This window comes from Anser cygnoides, chromosome 10 (assembly GCF_040182565.1).
Source record: "Anser cygnoides isolate HZ-2024a breed goose chromosome 10, Taihu_goose_T2T_genome, whole genome shotgun sequence".
NCBI classification, from domain to species: domain Eukaryota; kingdom Metazoa; phylum Chordata; class Aves; order Anseriformes; family Anatidae; genus Anser; species Anser cygnoides.
The window spans coordinates 15555034-15574404 of NC_089882.1; the positions used below are offsets into that span (position 1 = coordinate 15555034).

The 19371-nt window shown below is 43.7% G+C and overlaps 1 protein-coding gene across 5 annotated transcripts in view; it reads left to right on the forward strand.

The window, feature by feature from the left end:
- DCAF1 (DDB1 and CUL4 associated factor 1) overlaps positions 1 to 19371 on the forward strand; it is a 57242-nt gene that overhangs the window by 3425 nt on the left and 34446 nt on the right. For 3 of the 5 annotated variants that reach the window (XR_010833870.1, XM_067002958.1, XM_067002959.1), the window contains exons 1-9: positions 1093 to 1244; positions 5719 to 5836; positions 10265 to 10341; positions 11076 to 11149; positions 12122 to 12235; positions 14208 to 14345; positions 15211 to 15714; positions 16919 to 17020; positions 19114 to 19272. Coding sequence is in view for 4 of the 5 variants with exons in the window: in XM_067002958.1 (XP_066859059.1) it covers positions 5727 to 5836; positions 10265 to 10341; positions 11076 to 11149; positions 12122 to 12235; positions 14208 to 14345; positions 15211 to 15714; positions 16919 to 17020; positions 19114 to 19272 (1278 nt within the window). In the remaining variant the exon portion in view is untranslated. Of the gene's footprint in view, positions 1 to 1092; positions 1245 to 5718; positions 5837 to 10264; positions 10342 to 11075; positions 11150 to 12121; positions 12236 to 14207; positions 14346 to 15210; positions 15715 to 16918; positions 17021 to 19113; positions 19273 to 19371 lie in introns of those variants that run through there. The other 2 variants (XM_013191990.3, XM_013191989.3) reach the window with 1 other exon arrangement.

Consider the following 19371-nt stretch of genomic DNA (forward strand, 5'->3'; position numbering starts at 1 on the left):
CTGGCACTGTGCTCGTCTCCACATGCTGCCAGGGAATGAACTGGGTGCTGTGTGCAGTTGCAGCAGCAGTGTGATACACACAAGTGCTGAGAAAGGACTGAACTCTGTTACTGGTGTTACTACTCACCTGCCGTGAGCCACGAAGCAAAATTACCCTGTAGAGGTTGGTGATGGCTGTTGGCTGCTAAGTCAGTAACTACTTAACAGCAGCGTTGACTGCTAAGTCAGTAACTATTCTCTCAGCTATGCTATAGCAGAAACTGAATTGCAAGTAGAAACATGTTAATGAGCAAACTGACTCCCACAAGCAGGTAACTGCAATTAATAAAGGTGAAGTGCAGGAAGTCAATAAATTTAGTCAATATAGATCTGTGTTGGAGGTCAAGGTGGGCGATTAACTCTCCTGAAAGCCTTGTCCTTAGCTTGTTGAGCAGCCACAGGTTGGGAGTCTCTCCAAATGCTATAACCTTCCTGATCACAAAGTTGGTTCTCACCCTCGGAATAAAGGTCTGAGCAGGCAGGAAGGTGAAGCTGCCGCCTGGAGGCTCGGGCTGGGGCTCTCTGCCAGCAGCTGGGAGCGGGTGAGGCATCTCAGCCACACGTTTCTGCCCTTAGCTGCACTTGAGGTGTGCTGTGAGCTCTGGCAACACGGCTTGTGTCTTTCTGGCTTCTCTTGCCAGTGTTGTTCCTCCTCTGATTCAGCAATCAGCCCTCAAGTCTAGAAGCTTATTACAACCTGGCGAGGTGGTTTTATCCTCTCCTTACACGTTGCTGATCTTCTCGCAGTATCGTGAGGTGGTCTGAAGTATGACAGTGATGGAGAGATGAGAAGCAATTGTTTTGTCCAAGGAAGTTCGAGCTTTGGTTCAGCCTCTAGTTGTTGTGGCCATCAGCTGATGGTTCTATGGGAGCACGTTATCCGTCTGCCTGGGGAGCCCCTGCCGGGCCGCAAACTACAACTCCCAGCCTCCTCCGCGGCGCCGCTGCCGGCGGGGCGCACGCGCGGAGACCCTCACGCCGCGCGAACTCCGTTTCCCGTGAGGCCTCCGCGCGAGGCCTCGGCGTCCCCCTCCCCCTCCCTCCCCCCCCCCGCTCCCCGCGCCGCCGCCGTGACGCGCCCCGCGCGGTGACGCGCAAAGCGTGTGCCCGCCACAGCAGTCGCGGCCGCCGCGGGGTGCGCGGGGCCGAGCGCAGGGGCCGGGGGCAGCGGCGGCGGCGGCGGCGACCCGGGGGGCGTCGGGCAGGTAGGGGGCGGCGGCGGCGGGGCGGACGGGGCCGGGCCGGGCCAAACGGGGCCGGGCCGGGCCAAACGGGGCCGGGCCGGGCCGGGCCGGGCCAAGTGGAGCCGGGCCGGGCCAAACGGGGCCGGCCTGGCCTGTGGCCGCGGCCTCCGGGCCGGGCCGGGCCAGGCGGGGGGTGCCTGACGGAATGAGGGGGGGTGGGGGGGAGGGGGCTTGGCGCGGTGCCTCCTGCCCGCACGGCCCGGCCCGGCCCGGCCCGGCCCGGCCCCTTGGCCCCCAGCGCCGCGGGCCGGGCCCTCGCGTCCCCCCCCGGCCGTCGTGCCGGGCGGCGGGCAGCAGGGGGCGGCTCCTGAGCTTCGTGCCTGCCCCGGCACATCGGGCACGGCCTGCTGTGAGGGCGGAGGGCCGGCACGGCCCGGGGCTTGGTGGCTTTCCCTGGCCTCGGAAGTGTTGTAGCCCTAAAGGCTCTTACACCGGTGCGCGTTCTCTGGAGAAACGTTGAGAGCAGCGTGAGGGCTGTGTCCTGTGATAGCCGCCAGCCGGGAGCTCGCCGGGTGTTAAAGGGGGAGGCTGAACAAATGGGGACTTCCCCCAGAGCTTCCCTCAGGTGCAGTAAGGAAACGGGACTTCTGTTCCCCATAGGTTGGGAAGATTGGGGTGGATTGGGGCCGGTTCCCTTCCGCGGATTGGGGCCGGTTCCCTTCCGCGAGTGAACTTGAGCGTTGACAGCTCAGTACGCTTCAGCCTTAACTTTGGCATGGTTGTTTCAGACTCAACAAGTTGAGGCAAATAGCTGACTTGCACCTCATCTGTTTAAAGAATAACTGTAATTAGTAGAAGAGAATTTTTTTTTTTTGAAGAATTCTTCGCGTTAAAGAACAAACACAGACAGAACATACAGATTTGCTGATTCGCTTGCTGTGCGTTTAATTAGGTTCCTATTGCTGAGTTCTTAATTTTCCCATATGGGGTTATATCGATTACATTAGATTTCCCATCTATATTGTTTCCTTCACTGTACTTCAACTCGTATTTAGATAGCATATGGAACTTGATTATTTAAGCTATGTCAAACTATAGTTATTAGAATTTGAGTTGGCTTTATATGTGCGGGTGTACAAATCCTCTTGTAATTTTTGTCTACACATAAACTCAAATGTGCACTCTTTCGACGAAGATGATTAAAATTGATTTTTTTTTCCTAAGTTAGTGTTCTTGGTTTTGCTATGTGACTCTTATTTGACTCTTATTTTCCATTTAAATCAAGACATGGATTTTCAGCTTGTTTCCCAAGTAACCAAGTTGTCTGTAGACTTTCAGACTTAACAAATAAATCTATTGTCACCTAAGAAGTTGGACACTTAAAAATGCTTATCCGTACTGAAGTCTGTTCAGAACCTTATAACCCTTTTCATGAGCACGACACGATCAATAAGTGAATGACAGGTGGTGTTCCTGTGGTCAGCGTGAGGAACAAAAAGGTGAAGCTGAACTGCTTGATCCGTACCGAGCCCTTATCGAGGTCTGTGGTAAGAGGCCGCTGGGAGCCGTATTCCTGAGTTGTGTAGAGGTGTCTGATCAAGGTGTCCGAGGCTTCACGTCAGTGCTTCTGAGCCTCAGTAACACTTTATCCTTTTTTCTCTTTTCTGTCAAGCTTTTACATCTTCGTTCAGAAGAGTAAAATGTTCCCAAAAACGCTGCTGTGATACTGGAATGCTAACTAGTGTTTGGCATTAAAGCAGCGCCGCGTGCTGCTCTGTGCGCTGACAGAGGTGTGTGGATTTTCAGTGGAAGTGTTCACAGTGAGTCACTGCCAAGGTTGTAAATGTTTGTCCTTTGTCCAAGTCAAATCCCTTGAGTAACTTCTTGGTTTTGTTTGTACCAGTTCTATTGGATCTAAATATGATGTTTTGTCAGTAGTAGTTTTAGGAAAAATAAAACATCCCAACCACTGGCTTATTGGATAATGTAATTGAAATTTGTAGTAGAGTGTGATTTTTCAAAACTTTTTTTTTTTTTTTTAAATCCTGGATTTGAGTCCGTCCCTGTTCTCCTAGTTCCTGGAAAGCAGTTTAAGGTTGCGTGAGTTCAGCAGCTTGTCCAGGGGAAGCAGAGCTCCCCTGCAGGCCTTCCTGGCCAGCAGGCTGGGGACATCTGTGACATTTAGCGGTCAGTTCGTACCGTTGGTGGTCTTGTCCTTTCTGCAGGGTTCTTCACTTTGGTTTAAGATGGCATTCTTGAAAGAAGTGAGCGCAGCAGGAGTCGCTTTGATTCTTGTATTTCAAAAGGCATTTACCTGCCATAATATTCCACCCATATATATTTCACAGCTCCTGTGGAATTGGGTGCTCCTGAGGTAGGTTTCTGTCGTTGCCGCTCTTTGCAGCGCCACCTGGAGAAGTCAGATCTCTTTGGGTACGCCGGGAGGGGTAAAGCCTTGGGAAGAGGTGAGGTGCCTGGGAGAGGCACCTCCTTCCGCTGCTGCGTGCCCGTGTGGAGGGCGGCAGGTCTGTGCTTCAGCTTTATTGCAGGGAGCGGCTGTGTATCAACACGGGCTGTCTGGACGCAGGGTGTGCTTTAAGTGAGGCGATGCTGCGGGCTGCAGGGATACCCAGCGTCGTCCCGTCCTCCTGTCGCGTGGCTGCGGTAGCACCGTGTGTCCCAGGGGGCAAGGCGAGCGTTTCCCCGATCTTCCTGGCTGGAGCTTCGGTCACCTGTTGCTGGTATTGCTAAAGCAGAGCTTCTCGCTTTCTAGCTGGAGCAATTAAGAGTTGTTAGGGGGAGTAAGCTGTTCTGCAGGTTGCAGAAGAGCCTGTACCGGCCTTATGCAAGCTCTGGGGGTCACAGGGCGTCTTTCTCTGCATGCCTCGGGTATAGAATGAAGGTGGAGATGCCTGGAGTGGTTGAATGCAGTTACCGGTACAGCGCTTGCATTCTGAAACTCAGATGTTTTTTCTGTGATACTTCAAAGCTGAGAAATGCTGCTGGCAAGTGTTGTTGCGTTGATGAAAAAAGGTACGGACCTTCCTGAGCTGGGAATAGCTTCCCTTGTCGGAGGCGTTGCGTTGTCTGTGTGTGCACGGTCTCAGCATGTTTTGTTGCCTGCATTCAGGGAGTGCTTTTGCCAGGGCAACTTATGCATGCGCATCAAATTTCCCAGTCTAATTCTATGGTGAACAAATAGTGAATTCTCTAGATAAGACTGTAATGACTTATCACTCAGAAAGCATCACCTTTCTTTATGAGTAGGTGTTTTTTTTGTTTTGTTAGCATACGCTCATTTTAAGTAGTACTTATTAAAGCGGTGTACTTCGGACTCTGTCTTACCGTTCCGGGGTTATTCTCATAGTCTTTGGGTTGATGATTTTGGCACAGTTTGTGCCCATTTTGACTCCAGCTGGGTGGCCTTCCCTTGGAGGCTCACACGAGCTGAGCAGCTGCGGTACGTTCCTGCGGAAGCACCTGTGGGACGGGAGGCAGAGCCGCAGGGAGCTCGCCCATTCCCTGGGTGAGCAGAGGCTGTCAGCGAATTAGAGGTATCCAGCTCTCAGTTGATCGTGGGGAGCCCTTTCAGAATGAACCTGCTGCAATTGTGCGTGTAACTATGTTGAACTGTGGCTGTCTCTTCTTTGGCTGATTCCTGAATACATATTTCAGGGGTTTATGCGTATGTGACTGCCCCAAAAATGGCCTATCTGTATTTAACGAGGTTTTAGAAAGTTCCTTCTCTGCATCAGTTGTGACGAATGGATATTTAATCTTGCAACAGATAGATGTTGGCCATGTTACAGCTAATGAAATGCTTGAATGCTTAAGGGCATGGCATTGTTTTGAGACAGATTGTGTTCTAGTTTGATCTGTTGATGTGTCAGTGATAAAAAAAAAAAAATCTACTAGAAGAAAAGTTGACACCTGGAAATTTAGCGGCTTAAACAGAACCCAGAGTGAGAGCTCCCTTCGTGAGATGGTGCCTTCGCAAGTCACTTGGTGCTTTCACTGCTGTCCAGAGGGTGCTGGCCTGCGGGCCACATAACCTGCAGTCACGGCATAGACCATAACTTGCTGTCCTAGCTTTGCTGTTTCGTGAATAAATCACGATCACGAGCAGGGGCCTAACTCAGGCCTCCCGGTGGAGGTAGGGTTGATCAGCTTCAGCACTGGGCGCGTGGTGAGTCGTGCGTGCTTCCCTCGTGGTCAGGGTTGGTGTGCACCAGTTAAGACTTGTGTTCAGTGTGCACGCGTTCTTTATTCTTCAGGCAAAGCACCAAAAGGAAACTTCCAGCTTTTCAAGTGAAGTTCAGCGCTTTTTTGGCGCTTAGTCTTCTCTTCCTCACTCCTTGTTGCTGAATATTTACTTGCCTCTTCCAAGTGGCTTTTGATCTTTGATTTAGATTATTTCAGCGAATGTAGTAAAATTGTGTGGGATTTCTTGCTCATCTTCCTGCTTATTTTGTTGTTGTTTCTTCTGCCACCTTAGGCTAAGCCATGACTTCAGGATCTGGTCATGTGGACTCCAAGGCTGAGCTCACTACTTTGCTGGAGCAATGGGAGAAAGAACACGGCAGTGGGCAAGACATGGTCCCTATTCTCACCAGGTGAGTTCCATTACATAAATTCCTAAATCTGAATATCAGAAATTACTGGAGAGCAGCTTTTACCATGTTTTTGTTTGAAGTTTTTACATACCCGATAAACTGTTGGTAATTAACTTTCTTTGTCAGTAAGTTGAACTATGACTTCAGTATTTAATTTTACATATGATTTTGTTAAGAATTTGATATTGCAAAGATCTTACACAGTCTGCTTCTAAAACATGAATTTAATTCTCTGAGTTAATAAAAGTCTGGGGAATCATTAAATGGATGAAATAACTTCAGTATGCGCACCTGCAACTTGTGAAATGTTGATCGAAACAAATCTACAAGAATGTTGTTTCTTCAGAGCAGTGGTATGGGGTTTGCGATGGAGCAGACATTGGTCGGTTTATGTGAGAGAGACCGGTAACACCATTTGTTAGAAGGCAACTTCTGCTACCAGAGGAACACTCAAAATGTCAATTGTATTTGTAGTTTCCCAAGCCAGACCTCTCTGGGATAAACTGATAACATCCTTACTACAACTGGAGATCCACAGAAGTTCCACCCAACTCCTCCTCACCGCTCTGCCCTCAGAGCTGTAGCCTGCCTAGTCCCCGCAGCAGGACTTCCTGTGCTTACTGGCCCGTGGGGAATGATCCAGGTTTCGGTACCACACTGCTCTGCGGTGTTGGGATGGACACTTTAGTGCACAGATCCTGGGCTGGCGTTGGATGGAAATAGCAGAAATCTGCTGGAGCTTCTTTGCACGGATCTATGTCGTTCCTCACCTTGTGGTCATATCTTGTTCTTTTTACTGTATTTTAAAAATAGCAGCACGGAAGAGGAAGATGAGCAGCAAAAAGATGATCCTAAACACTGTGTAGGTCTCCTAAAAATCAAGACACATTTCGGTGTTTCTTTGTGTATTGCTATCTGATTTATGTCTTGAAGGAAACATATGTGACACATCCAGGCTTTTTGTTGCAGGCATGAGCACCAGAAACTTAATATATTCTAAGAAATATGAATTCAGCATGTATTTTCTTCCATTGATAGCAGTCTGGCACTCCTTACTCCCTCAGCTCCTTGAGTTCCCTACATTATTTATGCCCAAACAAATCTGATAGTTCTCCTTTGGTTCTTCAGGGTTTACGTGCAGCAGGCAGAGTGACTATGGATGGTAAGAGCTGGGGTATTTTGGCTTTAGTGGAGGTAACGCAGATTTGTTTAAGGTAGATCACAAGGGGATTGCAGTGCTTCAGGTGTCAGTGGAAGCTGTCTGTCTGTTTGGAGTCCTGGGTTTTAGATATGGCATATGTTTAAAAAGAATTTGCTGGAAGAGGTGCTAGGGATCCTCCCCAGCTGGAACTGACGTTAGCTGGTGTCTGGAGGCACAGCGGTGTTCTTGCATGTTGGTTTAGACTTACGGCAGAGGAAGCTGTGGTCGTGCTTGTTGGTGAGTGACTTTTTTCTACTTCCTTCTGAACTAGTTAGAAGAAAAACTTCCCTGTGTGGACGGGGGCCTGTTCAAATGTGATTCTGAGGCAGCATATGTGAGAGTGCAGCAGTGTGTGTTTGGACAGGAACAGGAGCACTGTGGGTCATAGGCCACAGGTGAATTGTTGCTTCTAAATAAGCTAGTTTTCTGGATTAACAAACTCGTGTGTCAATCAAAGAAATTGCTTGGGAAGCAGTGTCAGCAAACAGCAGGTTTTTCAACAAAATAAAGATACTTCTCAAAAAATTGTGAATTGAAACAATCCTGCAAGAGCCATGGTTTGTAGGGTGGGCACAAATCATGTTGAACTGTACTGGAGAGTCCTGGGGGTTGGATCCTTCCCAGCATCCCAAGAGCCCCTTACATAAAGGGACTGACTCAGCAGCTCAACATCGTATGTTCTGGCTTCACTTCCACAACCCAAGTTTGGGACGTAGTGTGCTACAGTCTGGGATTGTGGAGCATCTTTTGTTGTTTGTAGCCTGTTGTAAAGGCGCAGGTTGGTCGTTGGTGCCAAATGATGGCGCAGAGCAGCATTAGGGCTCTTTATGTTGTGCCATTTACATCAGCAGGAGTGTTGCAAAGTTTGTGTACTTCTGTCTACCACTGCCCCTTCTTTCTTCACCCCCAAGTTGAGCCTTATGTTTGTGGCAAGTGAAGATGAGGATCTGACAGTTTTCAAAGACTATCTGCGAAGACAGTTGTAAAGGGTTTGGCAAAAAATTGAAAAAGCCAAAAGCAGGAGTGAAGACCACTTACTGCCTGCAGAACCTAGATCTTGTCTGCAGATTCAAGTGGGTAGAGAGCCAATATTTTATCAAGTGAATAGGGGAAATCTTGAAACCTGAGTGAAAGCCCAGTGTTTTTGTGAATTGTTTTTTGTTAAAGCCCTGTGTGTCAAGTGCCTCTTTTTAAGAGGTGGGAATGAGCTTTGTTGGTTTGTCAGTCCTGGAGTGATAGGAGAGTTGAATAAGCTGTTGATCTAGACAGATTCATCCAAGTCACTTTACAGTTACTCTTTGTGTGCTAGAAAGGTATTATATGTGAGCTTAATCTTACTTGTTTTCTCTTTGAAAGTCAATTTAAAAGAGGCAGTGCTTTATTTTGATCAAATGATTGTGCCTAATTGTCTCAACAAACAAACACCCTGTAATCAGTGATTCGTGTGCCTGTTCTGTCTAGGCTGTGATAATGTTGTCATCCCTGGAACCGCTCAGCAGCTTCAGCTGGCACGCTGCTTGGCTGCCTACCTAAACAGGACGGACTGATGAGAATGTTAAGCTCACTTTCTGTGCTGCTTGTCAGTCCTTTCTGGCACACGTTCAGCATGCTGATTATCACCTGAAAAGACCTAACAAATCTAGGATTCGGGTTCCCGACTCCCAGCTGTCTGTCAGCAGGTACCCCTCAAGCTATTAGTTCCCATGGAAAAAAAAAGAGGAGCTGGCAGCGGAGTATTTAAGTAACCAGCTTTTGCCAGAAATCCGTGAGAGCTCGAGCTGTGCCACCTGTTAGCAAGGGATGCAATTTGCATCTCTTCACATTCAGGCTTACTGAAAGTAAATATTAGAACCACACAGGATAAACAGTTTGAAAGTTAATTGTTGTATCAGAGACAAGCAAGGAAGTTCTGTGCTCATCCCCAATAAGCTAATTTGGTGTTCCTGCAACCTGCGCAGGCTTTATAACATCTTCTGCCCTTCTGGCAAGTCAGTGTAGTTCACAGAGGCGTGGATTTGAGTGTGTTTTTGTCTCCGATTGATCCTGGCATCACAAGATATTTTTCTGGAAAGTAACAAGAATGAAACAGAAGTCAGTGGCCTTCTGTAAGTGAGATCCGCTGTGAAAGATGAATATTTTTCCAGGGATTGCTGCAGTATTCCAGTAATTTTCTGTCCTCTATTAAAAAAAAAAAACAAAAACAACACTGTCTTTAGGTCACTAGCCTGGAGGTGCTAAGACCTTGATGTAAGGTCTCACCTCTGTGCAGCCTGTGAGTTCTGCACCCATCTTTAGACCTCAGCGGAGGGGAGGGAATCAGGTTCTATATTGAGGAAATCAGACTAATTTGCTCATGTTTTTTGAATGCTGCTCTTTATTTCACCTCAAACTGCTTGTATTTCTGCTTTAACACTTCTTGGAGAAAGATGGTAGAGGACTGTGGGATTATTGCTTTACTATTAGATAATCTCCCTCTTCTTGATTTTGTTTAAATAAGGAAATGAATTACTTTTTATTGCTCATTCTAAGTGAATTGGAGCATGGGATTCTGGTAGACAGGACCATTTAATGTATTTTGAAGGTCTATGAATAGGAAACTGGATGAGTTTCTCCTTGCACTATCCTTAGTGGTAACTGACATGCCAAAAGGTTGAGCTTGTAGCTGAAGGGGTAAGCTTAACAGAGATTACATAATACTACATTAAATATTTTATTATTACACATTTCTATTAAAAATTAATAGATACAAATGGCAACGTAAGTAGTTCAAATGGGTGCCTCTACGCAGTCCAAATAGGAAAGAGGACTGAATCACCCGTTCAGGAGTTACCGTACTGCAAGAGAGGGACCGTGATGGTGAGAAGTTCTACTTGGGCCCCTTAGTTCTTGTAGCTCTTCACAGTAAGTGTTGTAGAACATCAGCGTGATTCTGACATGGGTAAATAAAAGATACTGGTTCCTCCAGAGCATCATGCTTGTGCATCACTGGGATGTTGACATTGGTTCAGCATGTTTTGGAGGGTTGGTGAAGAATAAAATACTAGAGGCAAGTCTCTTTTTCTCACCCTTCTGAGTGGACAGTGAAATCCCCTGGTAACACCAAACGCCATTCAAATGGAAGTTGATGAGCTGTTTGAAAACACTTTGACAAAGAGGCTAACATGAGGATCTGTGTGCTGGAACAAGACAGAGCGGATTAGGTTCATTGCATGTTGTTCCTTCTGTAGGATGTCTGAGCTGATTGAGAAGGAGACTGAAGAGTACCGCAAAGGGGATCCAGACCCATTTGATGACCGACACCCGGGTAAGACATTCTGAACGGTTTTGGCAGCACTAGCACAGTATCAGCTGGTACCTAGTTATTTGTATTTAAAAGTAAGCAAAATCTAGCTTGAATGTGTCTACTGCTGATCAAGGTCTGATAACTGCTTCTTCACTGAGTCTGTTCTGTAGTGGTGATAGCTGGCATCTTTTGATGTTTGCTGCAATATTTTGGGGCCCTGGGTAGAGTTTTGGAAGGGTATTTCAGGGGTTAACTTATGAAATAAGGGTACAGTTGTGTTAGCAAGTTGTAGTTAGTTTGATGTACTGGGTGTGAGATAGACAGAGAGGACTGTCTCAGATTATCTTGAATTTGTTGTTCAATAAGCGCTTTGCAGTAGTTTCATGTAGCTTCTGATGCTTTTTATGTTATTACCGTTAATTTGTGGGTTGTCTTTTGGGGTTGTGTGTGTGTGACTTATTAGCATGTTACTGAGACAGTTTGATGTTTGTATCTTCACTGTCTATAAAACTAACAATGCAACGCTGTTGGACCACTTCGATGTGTTGTGCTTTGACCAGTAGACGTTTTGAGGAGGTAATGCCTACAATAAAAAATGTTAACTTGGTTAATAATTTATGACTTCTTCTATCATTTTCTTTCTGAGAAAGGTCCTGCTGACTAGAATATTCCACAATCAGTTTGAAGACAGTAGTTTAGTAATGATCTCGAAGTCCCAAAGCAGATAGATAAGTCTTTTCCTGCTTCTTCTACAGGTCGAGCAGACCCTGAGTGCATGTTAGGTCACTTACTAAGGATACTTTTCAAGAATGATGATTTCATGAATGCGGTAGGTTTGCTCTGAGAACTGCCTCTGCCAGGTGTTCTCAACACCTTATGTTTTTTGTTTACTTTGTGCTAGTTGATGTCAGTATTTGTGCCTGTTTAATATTAATTTTACTGGTGGTGGGACTATTTCTTCCATAGCAGTGGCTTTTGAAGTGTGTTTAAACGCAACTTGCTTGCTACTGTTGAAGTGACCCAAGGAAACGGGAGTTCATGAGCTGTTCAGGAGTACCGAAATGTGCATAGTAACAATTGAATTAGTTCTTCTCAAGGTTTATCAATCTCTTTAAAGAAAGTTTTAAAAGCATAATTAATTTGTGTAATGGAAAGTAATACCACTAATTCCAGTGCCTTGTCTCCAAACACTTGGAAATGCTGGACTGCCTGTAAGAGCAGCTTATATCAGCTCTAGGGGGCTCAGGCAGAGGATTTAGAGGCAAGTCTGTCTTTCCTCTTGTGCTGCTGTATTCTAATGTGAGTTAATAGCTAGAACTTCTGTTGCCCTCACCTCAGTGCAAGCACCTGTATCAGTACGTGTTTCTGTAAGGGTTCTGCCAGGTTGCTTGCATGTAGCCTTCTGCCTTAAACTGTGAGTGATAAGCAAACATAGATGTCATTAAAGATGTGTATTTTTGATATTTTTAATTTTTATTTTTTTTTCAGCTATTAGCTTTGCATATTTACACTGTTATTGAACTATAACTTTTTTAGGCATTAGTCTTTACAAATCACTTCAAGATAGGTATTTAGTCAGTGAACAGCAGATTAGAGGGGAATTCTGTTTGTCAGGGGAATTATTTCAACTTTGGAAGCACTGAAGAGACCAGGTTAACGGGTTAGTCATTTGTAGATTCAGGGCTTACATACTGGCACTTCTTACTCTATCATTTTGCTGATGTGGGAGTTTGCAAGGACTTCACTGCACTGGTTTTGGTCAGTTGAATTTCAAACCAATGCTCTTCCTGGTCTTCTCTAGCTAGTGAATGCTTATGTGATGACAAGCAGAGAACCTCCGTTAAACACTGCTGCCTGTCGGCTTCTTCTGGATATCATGCCAGGACTGGAAACTGCTGTCGTCTTTCAGGAAAAGGTATTGTTTACACTGATGCTTGGTTTATAAACTCGGTGTATTATGTACTCCAACAGTTCCTCCCACAGGAGAAACCAGTAAAAAGGAACATTGAAATCCTATCTCTGAGAGACAATCTGTTTAGCCTTAGTAATGGGTTGGGGCTTTTTGATGACGGCTTGTTCAGCTGATCAAATCTTGGGTATTCCACAGCTTGTAAGTTCAAATAGGACTGGTTAAAACAGCAGATTAATGTTATGGGAAGTCTTGTACTTTGAATTGTTTTATAGGCCTATGAATGGAGCAGGCTGTATAGAATGTTAAGACCTGCTGGTAGGACTCTCGCCAGGTAATTCAGAACTACAGCAGAGCAATAGCATTATTCGAGCTAAATGATAAACAAGTCATACTTTAACTAAGCAGTCTAAAATCCACATGCTTCATAGGGATTATCTGGAATTGCAATGGACAGCTGAATCAGACTTCTGTATGTTGGCAAGTGTGGTTTTTGAAGGAATGCACAAAGAGTTGAAAGTGAAGAGGAAGTAGATTTCACTCCTGAGCCCCGTTTTCTTCATCTGTAAAACTAGCGTAGTATTTTTCTCAAGTTTGAAAATCAGATAATGCTTTATATCAAAGTTCCAAATGAGTTTCTTTGCTATTAGAAATACGAATGTGAACTCTAAGACACAGTAAAAGGAAGGAATAATGAGCTCCCTTTCTGAAGGAGTGAATTTAATTTAGTGTGGTCTTTGTGGTCTGCCCAAAGGCTAAGGCTTTGAGACTTTGAGGCAAAAAAAGTTAAAATAATAGATTCCTTATTTGTGGAGAATATAGTTTTTTCTTGAGACACAAACTGTGTAAACTGAAATTAAATTTTAAAGTTACGTTTCGCACTTAGGGGCTTTTCTTTTCACTAGAGAATATATAGTTCTATTCTGCTTTTTTGGGTTCCTGTATGTAGGAGGCTTTAGGTCAGATAACAAATCACTATTTGAAGAGTGTATTATTCTGGTCATAAAGAGGCCCTCTAGCGGCCAATGGCTTTCACATCTCATTGATTTTTTTGTTAATGACATAAGAGCAATTTAATAATAATGCAATTTTAATCAAATATAGAACAGGCAACTCTTTCAAAATCTGTACGCTGATAGGTCTCATTGAAATTTGTGTCTATTCATTATTTTTAAACATTTATTGTATTGTACCCACGGCCCAAATTTATGCTCAACACTTCATTAGCGTGACATGAATCTTATGATATGATGTTTCAAAATCAGATAGTAATTTGGAGGAAAACATGTTTCATTCTAACACATAGTCTTTTAATTGCCTGTTTTAACTTTAATTAACACTCACTCAGCCTTGTTAAGAAAAATTGTGTGGTAGACTGTGTTCAAACACTGAGTTTCGCTGTTAAAAATATAAACAATATTTAACATGATTTTCATATATATGGATTGTTATAATTGCATGCATTCCTTTCTTCTCCAACCGTTATGGGTTTATGACTGAGGATTTTTTTTTTTTTGGTGAGTAGTAATGTAAAGAGTAGTAATGTAAAGAGTTCCTCTGGCACCAGGTAGCTTGCTTGTTTAAGTGACTTTTCAATTTGGCTCTAGTAAGCTGTTAAAGAAATGGAAGAAATTTAGCAAAATTCTGTTTTACTGGGTGAAAATTCAACACTGCTTCTTTGAGATCTACTAAATTGCTGGAGTTCTATATTAGCGAACCTTACAGGAGCTGTGGGTTTGTTTTTTCACTAATCCTGATTCTAAATATCTAATACCTGGAAATAATTCTATGCATCTTAAAATGTTTTTTTTTTGCTTCCAAGTATTTTAAAATTTTGATTCGTGACGTAATTGGTAGGAAATCTAGCTTGGTCATTACGTGGGATAGGGAGAATTACCAACAGGTGCTTACACTGGGACCAAAGGAGGAAAAATGAAGTGTAATTGTTGGAATTGCTTTCTTATTTTCTTCGTTATAGGAAGGCATAGTTGAAAATCTCTTTAAGTGGGCACGAGAGGCTGATCAGCCACTAAGGACCTACGCAACAGGGCTATTAGGAGGAGCTATGGAAAACCAGGATATTGCTGCGAATTACAGGGATGAAAATTCACAATTGGTAATGATATCTCGATGCATGTTTTCCTTTAGAGAACAGATACCTCTTTTTCTTTGAGAGTGTGCGTGGTGGAGCTCACGTTTAGAAATTAATGTATGATTTTGTGGTGGTTATACTAATATCTGTAAGAGTCAGTAGCTCATGCTTTCCATCCTTTCCTGACCTTGAATTTGCTGAGGAAACTTTGCATCCGTAACGATTGCATATGGTGGCTTATATATGGAGCAGAGACATTGAAATGAAAGGTAAATCAACATAGGGACAACTTAATGTGAAATTTTATTATAATTAGACGTTTTTATTCTAAGTCCTTCACCAGTATGATGTTTATCAGCAATTGAGATGACTTTCAGAAGAAGGTAGGCTAAGCAAATTTGGCTCTCAGGACAGTGCACAGCATGTCATTTACAGTGTGTCAAACCATAGGCTAATTCTTCTAATTCTTGCACAGTTAAGGCCTTTGGAGCAGAAGTGAGCCTTTAGCTTTTGTAGACCTGCAATTTTTCAAAGCTGCAGCTTCACAAGGAAACATTGCCCTTATCCCAGGCTACATGGAGATGATGGAAGAATGTTGCAAGATGGTGTGTGGTTCTTCTAGCACCATGATAGCTCATCTGCTCTTAATGGCTTTCAGGTCCTTTCTTTCTCCTTTGGGAAAGTGGGTGATGATTTATTAGAGTAAAAATAATTGGGATTGTCTTAGGCACTTTGAAATCATTATTTCTCTGGGCAAACACGCGTTTCAGCATGCCTGGTATTCTATGAAGTAGAGTTGTTTATATGGTAACAGCAAAAATATGGCCAATGTGGGTTGTATGATCGAGGCAGGAATTGTGTTGTCATGCACGCTTCTTTTGTGAAACAGGTAGCTTTGGTGCTTCGACGGCTGCGAGAGCTACAGGTTACTGAAATGACTACAAAACAAGAAAACAAGCGTCCCAGTCCTCGGAAAGTGCCGTCAGATCCTCTGCTGCCTCTAGATGAAGAGGCTGTGGATATGGATTATGGGGAGATGGCAGTAGATGGAGAGCAAGAAGAAGTGGCTGGGGATATGGAGATCTCCTTTCATCTTGATTCAAGTCACAAGACCAGTAGCAGAGTCAACTCTGCTACAAAGCTAGACGATGGGGGACTGAGAAAAAGCAAATCAGGGAAACAGCACGAAAGAGACGGCTTCCGGAAGGCCAAGCAAAAGCTGGGCTTCTCCGCTTCAGAACCAGAGCGGATGTTTGTTGAACTGTCCAACAGCAGCTGGTCAGAAATGTCCCCGTGGGTGATTGGCACTAACTATACACTTTACCCTTTGACCCCCGCCATAGAGCAGAGGCTAATTCTTCAATACCTGACTCCCTTAGGGGAGTACCAAGAGGTGAGCATATGAAGGTGGGAGGACTGTGCGTGAATTCTCCTGACAAAACTATTGGTGGTATTCTGGGGAAAAGTTTTGAGGACTACTTGTTGATATTTCCTGGTGTGGTTAAGATCCTTTCCTGAGCTGTTGTTGATTTCTCAAGTTGATGAGGTCATTAATTTAAATACTACCTAGCAGGTAATACTCAAAGCTGAACTTAGCAGGTGTGTGGTCTGGTAATTAGAGCATGGCACTGGGAGTTTTATTCCTGGCTTCTGTTAACTTGTAGGGATTGTTTACATGATACAGGATAAGTCGCTTTGTTTGAAATGCATACCTTTTTTTCTGATTACTCTGGGGAAGTTAATAGACTCTAGCATTAAAAATCTGAGGAAACAGTGGGCTTTTGAAATTCTTTCTGAAATGGCTTGTATAACCTCTGCGGTATTTCTCATTAGAAATGGCAGTGCCTGTGCTATGTAGATGCTTTTGAGAGCTGTTGTTACTTGGACAAAATAGTTGGGTCATGTAAGATTTACCAGAGTATTTCCTTTTCCCATTTTTTTAAAATCATAAGCCTCAATTAAGCGTAAGTCTGCAGGCCACCTTTATCTCCCTTTAATCATTTTTAGGTGGTTTAACTTAATTTGAGATGCAACAAAGCAACGCGGTTTGGTTTGCCGTATACGTTGTGTGTGTGCACATGTGTGCCGTGCTTCTGTGAGAACTAAAGAACCCGTTATCCCCCTGATAGCTTGCATGCTGACTGAATCACTTCATGCGCCAGCTGTAATAGGATGTAAAAATAGGAATTAATACCATAAACCTGTTACACAAAGAATTGTGCAAAGGGTTTTGGTTTGTTGCCCTGCTCTCCTGTTTTTTCTGTTCAGTTGTTGGGTAGTTGTCTTTGCACAGATGGAAAGTGGAACCTATCGCCAGGGTGGTATCTGTGTGGACTTGCCATAGCCGCACTTGAAGGAGTGTCTTAAGATTTCCGTGTGGCAGCTGTCATGCACCTTGCTGCAGTCAGCAGATGTATTACAAGAGGTCTGTTAACCTTTATTGCTTCCTATGGATGGAGCTGGTTACCACTGACCTCTCATAACAGGTATCTGCCAGTAGGGGATAACTGGGGGTTTGAGAGAGTTAAACAAAAACAAAACAGACCTTGAATTTCCCATGAAACATTCAGCTAGCATCTCAATGTTACTTTTCTCAGCTACTACCCATCTTCATGCAACTGGGATCAAGGGAGCTGATGATGTACTACATTGACTTGAAGCGAACCAATGATGTGCTGCTCACTTTTGAAGCCCTTAAGGTAAATTATGTTCATAGCACCAAAAAAAAGCGTGCTGTCAACACTGGAAAAGCATTGAGTATGTCTGTTGCATGCATGAAAGACAAATGCTCACCTCCTTTAGGCCTGTGTATATCGTGGGGTTCTCTGGCTTTGACTTTGGCTTTGACTCAACTGCATTGGGTATTTGTTTTTATAACTCGAGTGTTTGTTTTTTTTAAAGGGGGAGGGATGTTAGTAAAAAGATATTGTTTGTGGGGGAAGCACCGTTAATTTCCTCTGCCATTTGTGTAACTGAAGATGGTAAAAATTCCTTTTTTGATCGAGTGCTTGTGTTACTGCTGCCCTTAGATGGCATTCCTGAGTTGTTATGCTGCCTGTCCTCACGAGGGACGTTTGTCAGGGGTAAGAAGCATAAGCATCTTATTCCCGGAAGCTCCTGCATGACATCTCTGAGCTTAATGTTTGTAATACAGATTGCTTGCACAAGATTATTGCAGGTTATTGCCCCAACACAAGAAAAAATAAAAAATAACCCTCTTCAATCCAAACCTGCAATGCAGCAGCACAAGTTATTGGTTTCTGCTTACTCAGATTTTACTGTTTTACTCTTTCACAGTAACTCCTCTGCCTCTGGTATTGCCTCCAGTGTCATCTTTCTCTACCTTTCATTGTCACTTGTCTGCAAATTTATTTCCAAGCAGAAGTGTTCCTACAAAAGGTGTAGGTTTCCTCAACTTGGGGTGCAGTTTACAATGGTTCTTATTTCCTCCTAAGGTGTTGATAATACAGAAAAGTAAAGAGTAGTAACCTTCAGTCGGCTGCAGACTTCAGTTTTAACAGTAGCCTTTAACTTCGATTTTGCAAAATTCTCCTTGCCAGCAGTATGGTATATACAAAGCATGAATGCAGACTTGAATATTTCATAGTAAGATAAAAAGTGAGATCATATAGAAAGAATAGGAAGACTTAGTGGCCCATCGTATAATTTCTGAGTTGCTCTGCTTTTCTTGTATTTCTTTTGCAAGATCTGTAAAACTAAGTGATAACTGCCTTCTTTGCTTTCTTTCTTTGTTTATTTCTTGATTATGTTATGAGTAAATAATTCATACGAGGAGCATCTAGTAACATTCCTTATTTGTAACTGATAATGTGCCAAACATGACACGTGGACTTTAAGGTCAGATTTGTTTTTGTCCAAGAAGCTTTTCTAATTCTGTGTACTGAAGAGGGAACTCTTCAGACCAAAAAAGAGGAGTCATAGCTTTTGTAACTGCCAACTCAAGTTCACTGAATGAGTAGCAGTTCAGAAAGTAAATAAAAGCTCTGTATCCTAAAAGGATTGGATTTTTATCTTTTAATCCCTATGTCTGCAGTATCATTCTCCTCTCTGTGCCTGCCATAACATTCATATAGCCACATAGTGAACTGAATAAGGAACAATATGGATTAGAGCTCAGTAGCTCACTTCCCCCCACCCACCACCCCGCCAATTACTTTTTAGACCAGTTCAGCATTAATTTAGTTACTTCTTTAATGAATGATAATGCTGGTGCAAGGGAAGGGGCAGAAGTAGAGTGAGGAAGAAGGAAAAGACTTGGACAGCATAGGTTTGTGATGGATTAGACTCCACTAGAAAGGAAGAACTATATTTAGTGACCAGAGTTCATACAAACCCATACCCCAAATTTGCAACAGATGATTAGTTGAGGAGAAAGGGTTATTTACTAGTTTCTGTTAGGTCTGCTGATGATCTCAGCACTGTGCAGCCTCTTCAATTCCTGTCTATAGAGTAGAAATTCATATCTTGGCTTCCTTTAAATTGCACCCTGACAAAAAAAAAAGTCAGTCCCTTCAGTCATTAGTCAAGCAAAACAACTGATTAAACTCATGATATTTGTAATAGGGGTACATAATTACTTTATAAACCATATAAAGAGAGTTATACATGGGCAACATATTACATTCTGCAGTTATATATAATGGGAGGAGGGCATAAGCACGCCATGCTTTGTCCACCTTGTTTTTTCTGCAGTCTGCTTTTCTGCAGAGGGAATGTAGAATTAATTACGGTTTGAAAAATTCCATTCTAATCTGCTTTGATCTTTCTTTAGCATTTGGCATCATTGCTGCTGCACAACAAGTTTGCGACGGAGTTTGTTGCTCATGGAGGAGTGCAAAAGTTGCTGGAGATTCCTCGTCCTTCCATGGCAGCCACAGGAGTCTCCATGTGCTTATATTATTTGTCTTACAACCAAGATGCCATGGAAAGGGTAAGGCATTCTTTTAATATAGCTGCAGTGATTTCAGTTGTTTTGATGGACTTAGTCTTCCTACCTGTGTTCAGACAGTGAATAAGTATCTCCTAGGCT